The sequence below is a fragment of the Dasypus novemcinctus genome, chromosome 13 (genome assembly GCF_030445035.2).
Source record: "Dasypus novemcinctus isolate mDasNov1 chromosome 13, mDasNov1.1.hap2, whole genome shotgun sequence".
NCBI lineage: Eukaryota > Metazoa > Chordata > Mammalia > Cingulata > Dasypodidae > Dasypus > Dasypus novemcinctus.
The window spans coordinates 40,219,475-40,238,591 of record NC_080685.1 but is presented as its reverse complement, the minus strand read 5'-3'; the positions used below and the strand labels follow the sequence as shown (position 1 = coordinate 40,238,591).

Sequence of the window (19,117 nt, the reverse complement as noted above, 5' to 3'; positions counted from 1 at the left end):
AATCACTGCATTGAGGAAGGTTTTGAGGTTCCAGAACTAACCAAAACATTTCTGCTCCATTGTAAGGTGTCATTGTGAAGGCATTCCCAAAAAAAGTGTAGCTGAGCAAAGGAAGGAAAATAAGTCATTCATTAACTACTTGCAATATTTTTGATAGTTTAGTCAATTTTATGAAAACATAATTTTCAATTTTTTGATTAAGTTAGTAATGTACATCAATTGTAGATATTTGGAACGTACAAAACTGGTTACTGGAGGCTAAAAAACATGCCTAGTCCCACCATCCTGCCCATTGTTAACATACTAACCTTATTATCTCCTCATCTTTTTTTTAAGCACTGTCAAAAATGAGGAACATTATAACGACAACAATGAAGACTTGGTTTCTGTTAAGGTAAGGACATTACCTTAAAGCAATGGTTCCCAAAGTGTACTCATGGGAACACTCTTGCCATGAGATCCTCTCACAAAAGGGGTCTGTGTTTCAACACGTTTGGGATACACTGCATCCTATATCACCCTCCCAGGACTTCACACATTAGAATATGATATTAGCATAACAGAGATCTTGAGTAGTTACACAGTATTCCCATGGGACATATTCCCAGAAACATAATACCATGAGAACTAACTTCCTTCCTTCCTTCCTTCCTCCCTCCCTCCCTCCCTCCCTCCCTCCCTTCCTTCCTCCCTCCCTCCCTCCCTCCCTCCCTTCCTTCCTTCCTTCCTTCCTTCCATCTTGCTTGTTTGTTTGCTTGCTTGCTATTATTATTATTCCCTACTAACATACTGCAGCAGCAGTAGATTCCTGCAGAACACACTTTGGGAAATACACTCAAAAGAAAGGCGGATCTAAACTGATGTTCTCAGGGTCCCACATGCTAATGCTTACCAGGGCCAGGCAGCCAATGTGAAGGAAGGAGGGCTAACTCATCTAAGATAGTAAGTGCTAACATGTTTGCATCATACCTAGTAACACTTACTGAGGTATATTGCCTTAGAAAACAATAAGTGGGCTAAATAAGACTGCCAATTAAACCCACCAAGCTGCACCCTCTAGAATTGGCAGTATTAGGCAAAGGTGAAGTTTTCAAATAAACTTTGAAAATGCCTAAAACATTCATAAAATGGAACTCTGTTATCTTTGTTTCCCAAACCTAAACTTCATCTTCTCTGATCCCAAAGGGGATACATTGTTATAATTAAAGCATATTTCTTATTCACCAACATGTGATCAGCAGATGAATGGAGGCAGAATTCCATATGTCATTTTTGTCATCACTGCCCTGGGCACATCAAGGTGGAGTGTAGACTGTGGGGACATAGAGAAAGGTCTCTGAAAAGCTGCATCCATCAGATACTTATGAAATCATTATCATATGCAGGACACCAACCTGGACAATTTCTTTCTTAATTTCCCTTGCTACTGGAGTGCTGTTCAGGTCATCAGCCGTGTATGGAGTGCCCACTATAGGAAAGAAACCTGCAATCTAAGAGCAGACCTCTGCTTCCAAGAAATTTCTAGCATAAAAATATTGAGAGCTAGGGAAGCAGATTTGGCTCAACTGGTAGAGCGTCCGCCTACCTAATGGGAGTCCAGGGTTCAAACCCAGGGCCTCCTGATCCGTGTGGTGAGCTGGCCCAAGCACAGTGCTGATGCGTGCAGGGAGTGCCCTGCCACACAGGGGCGTCTCCAGCATAGGGGAGCCCCACACACAAGGAGTGCACCCCTCAAGGAGAGCTGCCCCACAGAAAAAAAGCACAGCCTACCCAGGAGTGGCACCACACACAGAGAGAGCTGATGCAGCAAGATGACACAAAAAAAGAGACACAGATTCCTGGTGCTGCTGACAAGAATGCAAGCGGACACAGTGAATGGACACAGAGAACAGATAATGGGGGCAAGGAAGGGGAGAGAAATAATAAAAATAAATAAATCTTTAAAAAAATATATTGAGAGCTATACTGTTCCTTTACCTAAGAGGTTATTAGAGGAGGGGGCAGTGGTCCTGCTTGACATAGGAGCCTTAAGCCCCAGAGAAGACTAGAGATGCTATTACTTGAGAACTCACAATGAGAAACTTAGCCCAGATCTCAGTCTGAACAGAAATTATGTGCTCGATCATAGGCAATTTGTTAACCACAACAGAATTTCTTCCCTATTCCATGAGAAGCATGCCTTATTCTCCTTTGAATATATAGATGCCATATGTTATCTATTTCTTATACCTAATTCTTTTTACTCATGTGTGTGTAAATATCTGTTTGTGTGTATATAGTGTCTGGCATACGTACCTGTGATTCCCAGCTTGAGGTCAAAGAACTCCTGACAAATATAACAATACCTATTCAACTATTTTTAATGGAAAAAATACTGAACATATCCCCTAAATAGAACGTATAGGTTAAACAAAGCTTTTTTGTCTTTACTCACAATATGTCATTTCAAGATTGTTAACCTAGAGTGGGAGGAAGAGATGAGATGTGGGGGCGTTTTCAGGACTTGGAGTTGTCCTGGGTGGTGCTGCAGGGAGAGTTACTGGACATTGTATGTCCTCCCATGGCCCACTGGGTGGACTGTGGGAGAGTGTGGGCTATGATGTGGACCATTGACCATGAGGTGCAGTGGTGCTCAGAGATGTATTCACCAAATGCAATGAATGTCTCATGATGATGGAGGAGATTATTGTTATGGGGGCAGGAGTGGGGTGAGGAGGGTGGAGGGTATATGGGGACCTCATATTTTTTTAATGTAATATTAAAAAAAATAAATACAAAAAATTAAAAATTAAAAAAATTTTAAAAAAGATTGTTAACCCTAGCTATTTCAAGCTAATTAGAAGTTCTGATTGGCGGCTTTAGATTTCTTGATTTAAAAATTGAATAAACTGATTAAGTTTTAGACAATAATTCAATAATAAAGCATTCTTGGTGGAAAGATGGGGAACTATTCTACTTGGGGCTTAGTAAATAATTTTTTAAAAAATAGATTTAGATTCCTGCCTCATAAATAAATGCTGTGTGGGGTAGAAGCTAAATGTAAGTAAATAAATGAGCAAATTAAGGAATGCATACATGCACACATAAACAAACAAACAAATAAATGCCATTAACATAGTAGAAGATGATATAGAAGAATGTGATCATGAGGGAGGATTTTTAAGCAAGATCCCCAAATCAAAAGCTTTGAGGAAAGAGACGGGTAGCATTGACTGTCTAAAAAAGAGATACTACATAAGTTAAAAGACAAGGGTGAAGCTGGGAGGGAAATATCTGCAACACATAAAAGGTAAAAAATAAAATAAAATAAAATAAAAAAGTACTACACAGAAATCACTTAAAAAAAAACTAATAACTTCACAGAAATGGACAAAGGATAAAAATTGGCAGTTCTTGGAAGAGGGAAGCAATAGTCAATAAACAATGAAATAATGTTCAACCTCACTAGTTGTCGGGGACATGCAAATTAAAATTACTATGGAAAATATTTCATACCCATCAGACTGGGTGGAATCAGAATATATAAAATGATGTGGCTCCTGGGTATGAATTTTTATAGCCCCCTTGAGAAGGCAGTGTCCTGTGAAATTTTAAGTGTGACTGCCCCAGGAACCAGCAATGCAGCTTTTGGGTATCCTTCTGAGAGAAACCCTCCTAGGTATGCTCAAGGAGGCAGGCTCAAGGATTGGAAGCCACCTAACCGTTCATCAGTAGAATAACTGAATACTATGCTACATTTTATAATCAGATAGATCTAGGTGTAATAACCTATCAATATATACACAGTTGGTGGCTGAAAAATACTAGCTGTAGAATGAGATATCTTGATACCATTTATATAGTTGCTATTTTTATATGTATATAAATGCACAGAAGGTGCTTCTGGTAGGATGGAAGGAATCTGGATTGAGGTGGCAGTCAAAGGAAACTTATCTGCAATGCTTTAATTTATTTTATGAAGAATGTATTCATAAATTACTTACACAATTAAAAACAAACCTGATTAACTGTAGAACAAAAAAAAACATGTGGGGAAAAATTTTAAAAACAATATTCTCCAGAATATGCCCCTAAATATCAATTTGAGAATTTGAGTTACTCTTTGGGAGTTTGGAAATTTGAGCCATTACCCTTCAAGAAACATGATGAGAGAAGGGGTAAAGGAGTGATATGTTTTAGCACCTTTGGTATCATGCATTGAGACGGGCACATACTGCATTAAACTCTCATAAACCACTCTCTAGGAAAGGAATAACTTTCTGCTTTCTAACTAGATAGCATACTCAGTAAGCCTTCTTCTGTTTCTTTTCTTTTTTAAAATCTTTTCGTCTTTCAGAAAAGTGACTCATATGTTCTCTACAGCTGAAGAACCACTGACTCAGGATGACGCGATCACTGCTGATGGGATGTAGATGTTTTGGCCACTTTTTCCTGGTGAAAGTGTTTTGAGCTTTTAGGCTCATGTACTCAGCACAACAATTTAATGGCAATATTATTCCATTAAAGTAAGTTTTGGGCTAATATTATATTTATCAGCCTATTTCTTCTTCTACAATTGTAAAGAGTAAAATCTGAAAGAGAAAAACTATAAACCAAAAAGAAACTGTACACCAAACAGACAAGAAGGGGTTTAGACTGGCCCCCTTAAGAATGTTGTCCATCCTAGGTATATCCCCAACTAGGGAAGAAAAGTAGATGAATTGAAGGCAGTTCTTCATACCCATGTGTTACATGTGTTAGTACTGACATCTGCATTAGACTTATTTTATGTGTAACAGTGGCAGGTACTGATGAAGAACATTAAGCAAAGGTTAGATATGTCTTCAAAACTTTAGTTTTATTGTCTCCAAATGTAGAGATTTTTCTGGCCTCAGTAACATTTTCTGCTCCTTCCTGACCCACATATGTCATAAATAACACTACTTTAATATCTGAATCAAGTAATTCATAACTCTGGTAAGGGTCAGGTGAGGTTTCTTGGAGGTGGGAGAGGCAGGGAACAACTCCTCTAGCACTTACAGCCCCTTTCTTCTTTTAAACCTCTTGACCTGACAACCAAAGCAGTGGTTTCCCAGAGGAGTGACTGTGCGCCTGGGGAGGAGGCCACAGCTTCTCAGGGCAGTCCTGCTCCCGCTCCTCTAGTAGCTAATGAATTGTTCCACTAATACAGCTGTCACCAAACTCTTCATTTCAAGATCACTCTATATTCTTAAAAATTATCAAGGGCTCTAAAGAGCTGTGGTTTATGCGGGTTATATCTATCTATATTTATCATATTAGATATTAAAACAGAATTTTTGAAACCCAAGAGTGTACAAGCACACATCCCATTAGCTCTAAGAGTGATGATGCTGTCATGTGCCCTGGAGCCTCTGGAAAAGTCCACAGAACCACTCATGACAGATGAGACGGAAAAAGGCAATAATGTCTCAGCATTATCATGAAAATATTCTTAATCTCATGGGCCCTCTGAAAGAGTTTTGGGGACTCCCCAAGTTTCCACACTTGAAGAATCACTGCTCTGATACAACTACTGCTCTCTGTGTTCATTCCATGTTCACCAGGTAAACTTTTCCTCCCAGAAGATTCTGGAATGGGCCAGAACATGTCATTAATGAAATTAACTGTCACACTATATCTAAAGTAAAAATTCATTCTCAACTCTTTCCTATCTCAGTTCTTTAGTTGTCTGGCCCGTCAACCATTATAGCTCTCTAGAGGTTAAGCAACAAGTTTAAATGCACAAAATCCCTAAATTTGAACAAGTACCTCATCCATTTTTAAAGTGCAAAGATTGCATCTCCTTTCTCTAAGTTAAAGTCCCAATATGTTAAAGTCCTCAAATCTTCCTTCTAGCATGTTTAGGATGTGTAAGGGTCTCCTCAACAGCTTTATCCTCATCTGTCCCTGCTGAAATGGACATTGTTCCCTTTGAACTCTGGTTGAATGAATCTAATCTCGATTCTCTCAAGGTTCCCTCTGTAAAGAATCTATAATATGAGCAAGACACAGAAGATTTTAGCATTACTAGCCCCAGACCCACCAAATTTAGAAACTACAAATCCTGAGCCCCTGTAGCAGTTATCCTAAGCAAACTTCAAGCCCCGCTTTGCTAGGTCCATTAAAGACTAAAGCAGAGACTTTGTAGTATCGGGGAGAAGAGATCAGACAACACAATTTTGAGAGAAAAGGGGAAATTTTCTGGGTTTCAGCTTGACCTGAATGCCAGTCAGTCTGTGTAGCTGTTGAGAGATTCTTTTACCTATGCAAGAGATCACCCATCATGAGAGTCATTAAATCACTTCATCATATTTGGAGGAAAATACATCCAAGCATATTTTCCTTCAGAAAACAACATTTGAGGCATTTCTTCTTGCAAATTAAAAAAAAAAAATTATAGTGGCCAGTCACCAGTTCTTTGCTTGAAGTTTTACTCTGTCCTTCTGTTTGTTTGTTTTTTCTTAATTCTTATTTTCTTTTAAATGTTACATTCAAAAAATATGAGGTCCCCATGTACCCCCCAACCCACCCCACCCCTCCCACATTAACAACCTCTTCCATCATTGCAGCACATCCACTGCACCTGGCAAATACATTCTGGAGCACCGCTGCAGCACATGGACTGTGGTCCACATTGTAGTCCACACTCTCCCCCAGTTCACCTAGTGGGCCATGACAGGACACACAATGTCTAGCATCCATCTCTGAAGCACCCAGGACAACTCCAAATCCTGAAAATGCCCCCACACCATATCTCTTCTTCCCTCTCCCTACCATCAGCAGTCACTGTGGCCACCCTCTCCACATCACTACTACAATTTCTTCCCTTACTAATCACAATAGTTCCCCAGCAGAACACTAGTAAGTCCACTCTAATCCATACTCTATTTCTCCATCTTGTGGATCCTGGGATGGTTATGTCCAGTCCCCCTCTACATCAAGAGGGCGTTTAGATTCCACATGGATGATTAATGCAATTCTCCTGCTTGCAGCTGTAGGCACTCTTGGCTCCCTGGTGTGGTGGTTGACCCTCTTCACCTCCCTGACCTTTAAGTTTCTTTTCCCCTGTAAGTCCTGTGCCCCCTAGTGACACATTGGTGGCAGACAGGTCCCAAACACATAGCTCATTGCCTAGCCTTTTCCAAGTCCAGATCTCTTGCTTTTTCTGTGAATCACTCCCTCTTAACATGGGTCCAGACAATTTTGCTCTAGCTTTTTTCAGTGCCCCTTGCTCTAGAATTTCTTTCATTCTTTTTTTTTTTAAAGTTTAGCAGACTTTAAAAATCATCTATTTTGAAATGATTTTAGACTTGCCGAAGAGTTGCAAAGATAGTACAGACTTTCCTTTTGTCCTTCACCAAGCTTCTCTAAATATTAACATCTTACATAACCACAGTACAAATATCAAAATGAAGAAATTAATATTGCTACAATGTTATTAACTAAACAACAGGCTTTATTTGGATTTTACATTTTTCCACTGTCTTTATTCTGTTTCAACATGCAATCTAGGATCCCACATTTCATTTTTTAAAGAAATTTTAATTTTGAAAGAATTTCAAACTTACAGCATGGTTGCCAAAATAATATAAAATTCATACAGAGAATCCCAACATACCCCCACCCAGATACCAACGTTCACTAACTTTTAACATTTTGCTACATTTTCTATATCATCCTATCATTTGTCTATATCTAGTTAGCTTGCTTCCTTTTCTTTCTTTCTTTTCCTTCCACTCACAGGTCCACTACCATCATTACTTCCTTCTTTGCCCATATAACCATTAGTAATATAATCAGAATTATTTGTCACAACACCATTTGGAATTGCTACAACATTGGTCTTGTCTACGGATTGGTTCTTTCCAGATTTATTTTCATAAGATTCCCCTTCTTTTTTGTCCATACAATTTTTCTGACTGAAATTCTCGGTTTTAATTCCTGCTTTCCCAAAGGTGCCAGCCTTCACAGTCTGCTTCAGGTTAGTGCCTACAATTTGCTGGTTACCCGTGAGGACCCTGGAAATAGGGTTGTTAGCATCATCAGAAGCCAGACTCTGTAGAGATATTTCTCTTTCTGCAGCATTACCATGTAGTTCACTATCACCTTTTTGCTTCTTCAGTGTTTCCACGTCCTGCTGGAGGGCATGTTTCTGCTCTTGTTTCAGACGCTTTGGCTCGGCCTTGGAGCTGCCCTGAGCTCCACGCAGATACTGGTGAGGCTGCTGCTGGTGCTAGAGGTGGTGGTGGCTGTGGCTGTGGTTGTAGAACTAATAAAGGTGGTAGTGGTGCAGGTGCTGCTGCAGATGATGGTACAGATGGTAGTGGCTATGATGGTGCAGGCCGTGGTGGCTGTGATGGTGCAGATGGTGGCAGCTGTGACCGTGTTGAGCCTGTGGTCACCAGGCTGCTCCTCCACCGAAAATGGCTGGGGCTCCTTGGCTGAGGCTGGGGGCTGCTGCACTGTCAGTGCACTGACAGTGCACTGAGCCCACTGTACTCATTTGCAGTCATCTTTCAGAAAATTGCTCATTTCTCATGATATCTTTGTTTACAGGCTGAAAGGGAAAATGATCTGGGTATTAATAAGGAATTTTATGAACTGACACAATATGTACATAATTTGATGGTGGAAGAGGTCATCCACCCCATCTGCCTACACTTAAACCTGAACCTTTAAAAAAATATTTCAATCCATTTCTCTCTATCACATTGTCTCTGTTTCTCAGGACAGTCTTTCCAAACATTCACCATCCTGGAAGGTAGCAACTCAGTGGAGGAGCCCTGGAGACAGAGCTAAATCTGAACCTGTGATTTCCTATAATTTTTCTTTTTCTTTTTAGGAAATACATGCTGTCCATTAAAAATAAAATAAGGGAAGTGGATGTGGCTCAAGCGACTGGGCTCCCATCTACAATATAGGAGGTCCAGGGTTCAATTGCCTCCTGTTGAAGGCAAGCTGGCCCATGCGGCAAGCTGGCCCACACAAAGTGCTGGCCCATATGGAGTGCTGGCCCATGTAGAGACCTGGTGCAGTAAGATGACACAACAAAAAGAGACACAAAGGAGAGACAATAAGAGATGCAGTAGACCAGAGAGCTGAGGTGACGCAAGAGATAGAGTGCCTCTCTCCCACTCTGGGAGGTCCCAGGATTGGTTCCCGGTGCCACCTAAAGAGAAGACAAGCAGGCACAGAACACACAGTGAATGGACACAGAAAGCAGACAGCAATTGCAAAACAATGAGAGGGGTAGAAATAAATAAATATTTTATAAAACAAAATATATAAACTAAAACTTCAGTACAAAAGATATGCAATAAAAAGTCCATGTGCTAGTCCTCTTGTCTAGTCTTATCTTCCCAGGACAACCACTGTCACTGGTTTTTTATGTGTCCTTCCAGAGATTCCATGTATATGTATGTATGTATATATATATATATATGCACGTGTGTAAACGTGTATATGTATTAATATGTATGTACAATACAAATGAAAACAAAATAAACACACTTCATTGCACATAATAATATCAGTCCATATATACCTGCTTTATTCTTTTTAAATACCAGTATAGTGTTAAATTTTATCGCCAGAGATGTTTGAGTTCTTTTTACTCTTTTTTGCTTTTACAAAGAAAAAAAAAAACTGTGATGACTGTGTTCTCTTATAGGTTTAAATCACTCATCTGAAATTCCAAAGCCAAAAAGGCTTAGAAAACTGAGTATTTTCATAATCATTTGGCAGCAAAACTTTAGCTGAAGGAATGTGAGGCAATTTAGTGGGATTTCGTAAGTTTTTCACTGCCACATTACTGGGTTTGATTACAAAGTGATATCCTAGCTCCTAAGAGAGTTGTTAAAAAATATACTGTATTGTTTGTACCATCTTATCTTTCTGAGATCCAAGCAATTTTAGGTTCTGAAGCACATTTAGTACTAAGGGTTTTAGATTTGGGATAGTGGATCAGTGTAGATATCTTTGTACATATTTTGAGGCATATCTGTACGATAAACTTGAAAAAGTAGAACTGCTAAGGGTACCTGTATTTTAAATTTTGATAGATATTGGCAAATTGATCTCCAAAGAAGTAAACAATTTTTAACAAAACAATATTAAATAAAAGTGCCTGTACTTTCACACCCTGAACAAACCTTTTGATATTGCTAATATGATTAATGAAAGGTGATAACTCATTGTAATTTTAATTTTAATTTCTGGCATTTGGTGACATTAGGAATCTTTAAATATTTTCTGTTGATTTATATGCATTATTGAAATATTAGGCAAATTAACCCAATGGCTCTTATATATGTTACAAATATTTTCCTCAGTTTGTTTTTGAATTTTATTTTATTTATGAAAATTTATTGTGCAGAAAGTCTTTTTTTTTCTTTCAAGACTTTTATTTTTAACTTTATATTTGAAGGAGTTTTAGATTACCCAAAAGTTACATCAAAATTAGAGGGGATTCCCATATGCCCCACCCCTCCCCCTCTCACATTTTCCCCTATTAATAAAATCTTTCATTAGTGTGGTACATTTGTTACAATTGATGTACAAATATTGAAGCCTTATTATTGACCATGATCTATAGCTTACATTATGGTTTACACTTCACACTACACAATTTTATAGGTTTTGACAAAATGTATAATGGCCTTTATCCATCATAGCAATATTATGCAGACAATTCCAATATTCCCAAAATGCCCTATATTATACCTATTCTTCCCCCCTCCTCCCCTCAGAACCTCTGGGGACCACTTTCTTTATATTAATGTTACAAGTACTTCCATTACTAGAATAATACATCCACTTTGGTCCATAGTTGCATTTCTGCCTTATGTTTGTTCATTCCTCAGTCTTGAGGATTTGGTGATGGTGATGCCCACTCTGCTTCAGATTGAGACGGGGCTTAGATTCCATGGCACAGACAGTTGGCACTGTCCCACTTACATTTGTAGAAGCTCTTTGTTTTTTGGGATGGGTGTTGTCCATCACCATCATCTTGATAGTTATCCTAGGTTAGTCCAATAACCTGGAGAGTAGGTGTTGGCTACAACTCTGCTGAGAATCAGGGCTCAACTAGCATATGAAGATTGAAGATATACGTCTCTGAGACATATATTGAACCTATTTATAGGTTTGAATAAAAGGGGTGTAAAAGCCATGTTTAGGAAAATTATAAATGAGTCTAATTCTGTTATATTGGGGAACTTGGTTGACATAGGCCCACTGATAGGGTGGCAATTTCCTGGCATTGTGTGCACTGTCTATAGTGTCCAGATGTCTCTAGAGCCCTCAGAAGCCCCCATGCTTGAGGCATCATTTACTGTGGCAGTTAGCAAGATACACCTGAGACATGCATAAACCTAACCTCTGGAATGACCTCCTGACTCAGTTTGAAATCTCATTTTTATTTCCTCCTTCTGGTCTAGGTCTTTTTCCAAATGCATCACTAGTTGGTGCTTGGTAATAATCCCTTGGTGCCAGGGAGGCTAAACCCAGGAGTAATTTCCATGCTGGGGGGGAAGGCAGTAAGCTTGTATGATGAGTTTCACTTGGAGAGAGGCCACATATGAGTAACAAGGAGGTTTTCAGGAGGCAGCTCTTAGGCAATATATATTACTAGGCTAAGTTTTGATTTTACAAGAATAAGGTTCATAACTAAAAGCATTAGTATCAAGGTCCTGGTGTATTGGTCTGTCTTCTTTCACTAGGCACCGCCTATGGACTCTAGAGTCTTGCTGCTCTATTGCAGAATGTAGCAGGCCTCCCCAAGATGGAAATTTAATATTATGTTGGTTATTGTGTGGGTCTCCACTCACTGAGATAACACTACATGACCACATGAACACATTCATTTTCCATATTGGCATGCCCTTGGGTGTAACCTTCCCCACACATTCCCTTACCACTGACAGACTGCACCAGTGCTCCTCTCCTGCCATAGCTGTAACTTTTCTGTAATCCAAAACCTCCCCCAAAACAGAGCCAAAAATAAATTTCTTGCACTGGCCCTTTCATCACAGTAAGATTTATAATCTTTTATGTATGTAAACATACATGTCTTCTTTTTTTTTAATGAATATTTTATTTTTGAAGAAACTTTAGGTTATAGAATAGTCACATCAAACATATAGGGGAGTCTCATATATCCACATTTTTCCACTCTCACATTTCCCCCTATTAATAACATCTTACATAATAATGGTACATTTGTTACAAATAACGAACAAATATTGAAGCATTGTCAAGAGTTTTCATTATGGTTTACATTTTGCACTATATAATCTTACAGACTTTGACGAAATGCATAATGGCTGGTATCTATCATTGTGCAGAAAGTTTAATTTTTTTTCTTTATTGATCCATCTTCAATTAATTTTGATGTAAGGAATTGTCTTAGTTTTCTATTGCTATCATAACAAATTATATAAACAGCTTACAACAGCACAAATTTATCATCTCACATTACTATAGGTCCTAGAAGTCCTACTCAGTGTGACGGGAGTTTCTTCTTCGGGTCTCAAGGTATCAGTCAGGTTGGAAACTCTGGACAAAGTTCACTCTTAAGGTCATTCACAGCCATGGCAGAATCCAGCTCTTTGTACTATAGGTCTTAGCTCCTATTTCATATCTGTCAGCCAGGGGCCATCCTCTGATTCCAGAAGCCACTCACCATTCTTACCAAGTGGTTCTCTACAATAGAGTAGTTTCCTCCCTCAGGGCCCACGGGAGAGCATATGTTAAAACCTCAATTCTCTCTAACTTGACTTCTGATGCTTTTCTGATGCTGTTAATGACTCAAGTAATTTCATTAAACCCACCTGAATAATCCAGGATAATCTCCCCTATTTTAAGGGAGATTAACATATATGACACATAGTATATAACATGATCATAGAAGTAACACTGAGCAAAGATCAGGGGACATTTTTAATTCCACCCATTCAGGAATGAAAAAGGAAGCCAACTATTTTTTTTTTTTTTTCAGATTGCTGGCCAATTGGACCAAGAATTTCTAAATAAATCTCTGATATCAATATGTTTGGTTCTTTGAAATTTAGAATTCTGAATAGTTAAGATATTTCCATGATTTGAATGGAACTCAGCCTCTACACTTCTCCCACTGCAACCCTTCTAAGGACAAGAGATCAGTACTTGACAACTTTAAGACTTAGAAATAAAAATAGTCCCATCCCTGGACTGGAAACATAGGCTCAATATGAAGGGTCATGGGCTCGGCAGTGCCAAACGAGGGAAGAAAGTGAGTGGAGGTCCTGGTGTACAGCTGTCCTATGAAAAGCTCAGTCCTGTAAAGACCAGGGCAGGGTCGGGGTCTTGGAGGTTCAGTGCTCATTATAACCTGGGAATGACAAACAAAACAGCTGTGAGCTCCAGGAAGGCTTAAAGCACTGGGTCAAGGCCAGAAGCTCCTTCTTCCCACCACCAACTCCATCCAAATTAGGAAGTCCTTGTTACTTACATTTCCAGAAATCTGACACTTTTCAATTAGCTGCTACAACCTTTGAAAAACTAGCTAAACTGATGAAGGTGACAGAGATGACTGGAAGAAAGAACTCTGGATGATTGAAGTCACTTATTCGAGCTGTTAAAATGTACATTATGTACAGTATACATAATTGTCATAATATTACCATTTTGTTGATGCCTCTAAGTATATCAACCAAGTATATTATCACCTTATTCCTGGATAACTGTTGAAAAATGCATCCTTTCAATAATAATCTGCTAATTCTATCGTGGCTGGTTTTTTGCTACTTTCTCACCCACTTCTACCCTGGGCTCTAAAATCTAGCTGCAAGTCCCTTCAAATGACTGAATTAAGGCTAGGATGGCCAAGAATAGAATGAATTGTCCTTAGTCCCTTCTACAATAGAACTTCTATATCTCTATAAATCTCTCTGGAACAAACTTGCCTCCAGTTGTAAGCTGAGGGAAAAGAAGTGCTGTCTTGGTATCAAATACTTGCTGCTTTCCTTTCCTTTTCCTCCTTTGTCCCATATCTATTCTTTTTAAATCCCCATACATACAGCCTGACTGAGAATTAATATAGAAGACAGGATTTTTTATATTGTTGTACATGATAAGAAATGAATTTTTACTTATAGACCACAAGTATGAAATCATTGTTCCTTATTAAAGGTCACAGGAATGAGAAAATGGGTTTTTGCAATTAAACTATTTTTCAAATACAGGATTCTGAAGAATAAATAAAAGCAGGCATATTATGAAGGAGAGCCTATGAAACATTTGCCAAAGTAGAGCATGTCCTGAACTATAAAAGCAAACCTCAACAAATTTAAAAGAATTGATGTCAGAGTGTATTCTCTGAGCATAATAAAATAAAATAAAAAATTATTAAAAATTAAAATATCATCATTTTGTGGACATTAAACAACATGCTTCTAAATAATTCATGAATAAAAGAGGAAAGGAAATTTTAAAGGAAATTTTAAAAAATACACAGCACTGAAAACAAAAGCCCAGCATGTTAAAAAAACAGAATGCATTCTAGCCAGAGCAATTAGGCAAGAAAACTAAATAAAAGGCATCCAGATCAGAAAGGAAGAAGCAAAACTTTCCCTTTTGCAGATGACATGATCCTATATAGAGAAAATCCAATAAATTCCACAACACAGTTACTAGAGCTATTTAAATTAATTCAGCCAAAACAGTGGGATATGAGTCACATGCAAAAATCAGTAGTGTTTCTATGCACCAACGAACAATCTAGAGAGGAAATTTTTTTTTTAAATTTCTTCTACAATAGCAACTAAAAGAATCAATGTCTAGGAATAAATTTAACCAAGGCTGAAAATGACTTTGTACACAAAATTTACAAAATATTGTTGAAATAAGTCAAGAAGATCTAAATAAATGGAAGAGCATCCTATGCCCATGGATTGCAAGACTAAATATTGTCAAGATGTCAATTCTACCCAAAGTAATTTACAAATTCAATGCAATCCCTACCAAAATCCCAACAGCCTTCTTTACAGAAATGGAAAAGCCAATCATCAAATTTATATGGAGGGATAAGGGGCCCCAAATAGCCAAAACCCTCTTGATAAAGAAGAATAAAGTTGGAGGACTTACATTTCCTGGTCTTAAAACTTATTACAAAATTACAGTAATAAAAACAGCATGGTACTAGCGCAAGGACAGATTTATTTCAATGGAATAAAATGGAGAGTTTAGAAATAAATCCTCATATCTATGGCCAAATGATTTTTGACAAGAGTGCCAAGTCCACTCGATAGGAAAAGAATAGTCTCATCAACAAATGGTGCCAGGAAAACTGGATATCCACATGCCAAAGAATGAAGATAGACCTGTACCTCATACCACATATAAAACTCAAACACAAAATGGATCAAATATCTAAATAGAAGAACCAATATATTAAAACACCTAGAAGAAAATGGAGGGAAGCATCTTCAGGACCTTGTGTTAGGCCATGGTTTCTTAGGCTTTACAGCAAATACATGAGCAACAAAAGAAAAATTAAATAAATGGGGCCTCTCAAAATTTAAAACTTTTGTGCATCAAAGGACTTCATCATGAAAATGAAAAAGACAACCTACATAATGGAAGAAAATATTTGGAAAGCACATATCCAATAAGGGTGTAATATCCAGAATATATAAAGAAATCCTACAACTCAGAAAAAAAAAAGACAAATTACTCAATTTTTAATGGGCAAGAGACCTGAATAGACATTTCTCCAAAAAAGATATACAAATGGCCAGTAAGCACATGAAAACATGCTCAACATCATTGGTCATCAGGGCAATGTGCATGAAAACCAACATGAGACACCATTTCACACCCACTAAAAAATGGCTATTATTTTTAAAAAAATCAGAAAATAACAAGTATTGGAGAGGATATGGAGAAGTAGGAACACTCATCCTCTGTTAGTGGGAATGGGAAATGGTGCCTCCACTGTAGAAAACAGTTTGGCATTTCCTCAAAAATTTAAGTATTACCATTATGTCCCAATAATCCTACCTCTAGGCATATATCCAAAGGAAAGGACTCAGATATTTGCACACAAAAGTTCATAGCATCATTATTCACAATTATTAAAAGATGGATGCAGCCCAAATGCCCACCAACACATGAACAGAGAAACAAAGTGTGGTATAGACATACAATGAAATATTAATCATCCATGAAAAGGAATGCATTACTGAAACATAAGACAACATGAATGAACGTAAAGAAATGTGGAATGAAATAAGCAAGCCACAAAAAAGATAAATATCATATGATCTCACTGATATGAAATAATTAAAATAATCAAAATCACAGAATCAGAAACTAAAAGACAGGTAACCAGGCACTGGGATGGAGGTAGGGGATGGGGAGTTAATGCTTAATTGGTACAGAGTTTCTGTTCATGGATGGAAAAGTTTTGATAATGAATGGTGGTAATAGTAGCACAACATTGTAAATGTAACTAACTTCACTAAATTATATATTTGAATGTAGGGAAATTTTAGGCTGTATACACACTACTAGATTAAAAGATTTTAAAAACCCTAAGACTGTACCATGCAAAAAAGTGAACCCTAATGTAAATTATGGGCTAATTTAATAATATAATTATAATAATACTGTTTCATCAATTGGAACAAAGTTACCACACTAAAGCAAAGCATTAATATTCATGAAAAGTGTGTGTTTAAGGGGGTATTATCTGCATGGTTTTTCTGTAAAACTACAACTTCCCTAATTAAAAAAATATATATGTAATGCCGCTAATGCTGTTCTAAGTGGAAAATTTATAGTGTTAAATAGTTACATTAGTAATGAAGAAAATCTTCAAATCAATAATCTAAGTTCCTACCTCAAGAAAGCAAAAAAAGAAAATAGAAGGAAGGAATTAATAAAGATCTAAGCAGAAATCAAAGAAATTGAAATTAGGAAAACGGTTGAGAAAATCAATGAAATGAAAAACTGTTCTTCAAAAAAAAAAATCAATGTAATTGAGAAATTTACAAGACTGATAGAAATTAAAAGAGAAATATCATTACCAGGAATGAAATCGGAAATGTCACCACAGACCTTGTAGTCATTAAAAAGATGATACAAAATACTATGGACAATTTTTGCTCATAAAATTTGACAACTTGAAAAAAGTTGACAACTATAGTTTTGTTTGTTTGTTTGTTTTAAAGAACTTCAACCAAATCATCATACCTTATCAAATGGATCATGGATTTAAACATAAAATGCAAAACTGTAAAAGTTTTAAAAGAACCAGACAGGAGGTAATCTTTGTGACCTAGGGCTATGAGACAGTTCTTAGATATGACACCAAGGCATTATCTATAAAAGAAAAAATTGATAAGTAGGACTTCGTCAAAATTAAAAACTTCTCTTTGAAAGTCCTTTTCAAGAGGATGAAAAGGTAAGCTGCAGACTGGGAGAAAATATTTGCAAACCACAATTCTGACAAAGGGCTTGTATCTAAAATATGTGATAAACTCTCAAAACTCAACAATAAAATCACCAAACATTCCAATTAGAAATTGGACAAAATACATGAACAGACATTTCTGGACATTTCTCAGAAAAGTATATACAGATGGTTTAGTCAGCCAAAGGGGTGCTGATGCAAAATACCAAAAATCTGTTGGTGTTTATAAAGGGTATTTAATTGGGGTAGAAGCTTATAGTTACCAGGCCATAAAGCATAAGTTACTTCCCTCACCAAAGCCTGTTTCCACATGTTGGAGCAAGATGGCTGCCAAAGTCTGCAAGGGTTCAGGCTCCATGGTCCCAGCTTCTTCCAGTATCAGCTGTAGGCTGGGATAAGTTTATTCTCTCTGCCAATGCTCATTCCTCTCTGGGCTCAGTTGCTTTGGTCTCACCACAAGGTCAGCTGCAGACTATCAGGCTCTCTCTTTTCCCAGGGCCTCGGCCATGTCTATGAAGCTATCTATATTCTTCTCCTGTGTGTTTACTTCCTGGCGCTCTAGCATCAAAACTTCAACTCTCTCCTCTGCCCTGTCATTTATTTTGTGAGTCCCTGCCCACTTACTGACATGGCCCAATCAAGGCCCTAATCATAATTTAATCAAGTAAAAGTAAAACCCCTGAAGTTAATACAATCTAATATGCCCAGAGGAGCAGAACAGTTTACAAATATAATCCAATATCTATTTTTGGAATTCATAAACAATATCAAACTGCTACAGATGACAAATAAGCACACAAATAGATGTTCAACATCATTAGACATCAGGGAAATGAAAATAAAAAACCCAGTGAAATATCATCAGTACTCACCTATTATAATGGCTAAATTAAAACAAAACAAAACAACAACAAAACAACTGTAATTGTGCCAAATGCTGGAGGCTGTGGGGGTTGGGGGCTATAAAGTGGTACAGCTACTCTGAAAAATAGTTTGTCAGCTTCTTACAAAACTAAACATATATTATGACTCAACGTATTCTTGGGCATTATGATCCCACTTATATAATATTTATGTATTTATAGTTAGGTATTATATATTTACGTTATATTATATATTATAAACTATATTCTATTATATAATATTCTCGAAATGACAAAAATACAGATATAGGGAAAAGATTAGTAGTTGCCAGAGCAACAGTATGGGTCAGGTGGGTGGGTGGTACTATAAAGAAGTAGCAAAATGGAATTCCTTTGTGGTAATGGAAAAGTTCGTGTCTTCATTAGGGTGGTGGTAACATGAATCTATACATGGGATCAAGTTCCACATAACCATACACATAAACACAATCCAACTTAACAAATATAACTTATAGACACTCATGCAAATCCCATGTAATGTTTCTCCTCTACTTTCCTTTACCTCCCATTCAAAGTAACTACTCTCTTTAATTTGATGTTTATCATTTCTGTAAGTTTTGATCTTTTTACATAAAAATATAGCTCTAAATTATGAGTGAATCAAACTGGTGCATCCTTCTGAAACTTGTTTTCATTCAACATTATATACCTTTAGATTTACCCCTATTGACAGAAATTTCTCTAGGTCATCAATTTTTAACTGCTGTATAGAAGTTCATGGTATGACCATCTATTCTTTCGT

General features: G+C 37.4%; 1 protein-coding gene across 3 annotated transcripts in view; it reads right to left on the bottom strand.

Moving 5' to 3' along the window:
* Positions 1-7,435: 7,435 nt before the first annotated feature.
* HSD17B7 (hydroxysteroid 17-beta dehydrogenase 7) overlaps positions 7,436-19,117 on the bottom strand; it is a 39,319-nt gene continuing 27,637 nt past the window's right edge. For 2 of the 3 annotated variants that reach the window (XR_011645467.1, XM_004449391.5), the window contains one exon: positions 7,436-8,557. Coding sequence is in view for 2 of the 3 variants with exons in the window: in XM_004449391.5 (XP_004449448.1) it covers positions 8,510-8,557 (48 nt within the window). In the remaining variant the exon portion in view is untranslated. Of the gene's footprint in view, positions 8,558-13,047; positions 13,370-19,117 lie in introns of those variants that run through there. The other variant, XM_004449389.5, reaches the window with a different exon arrangement.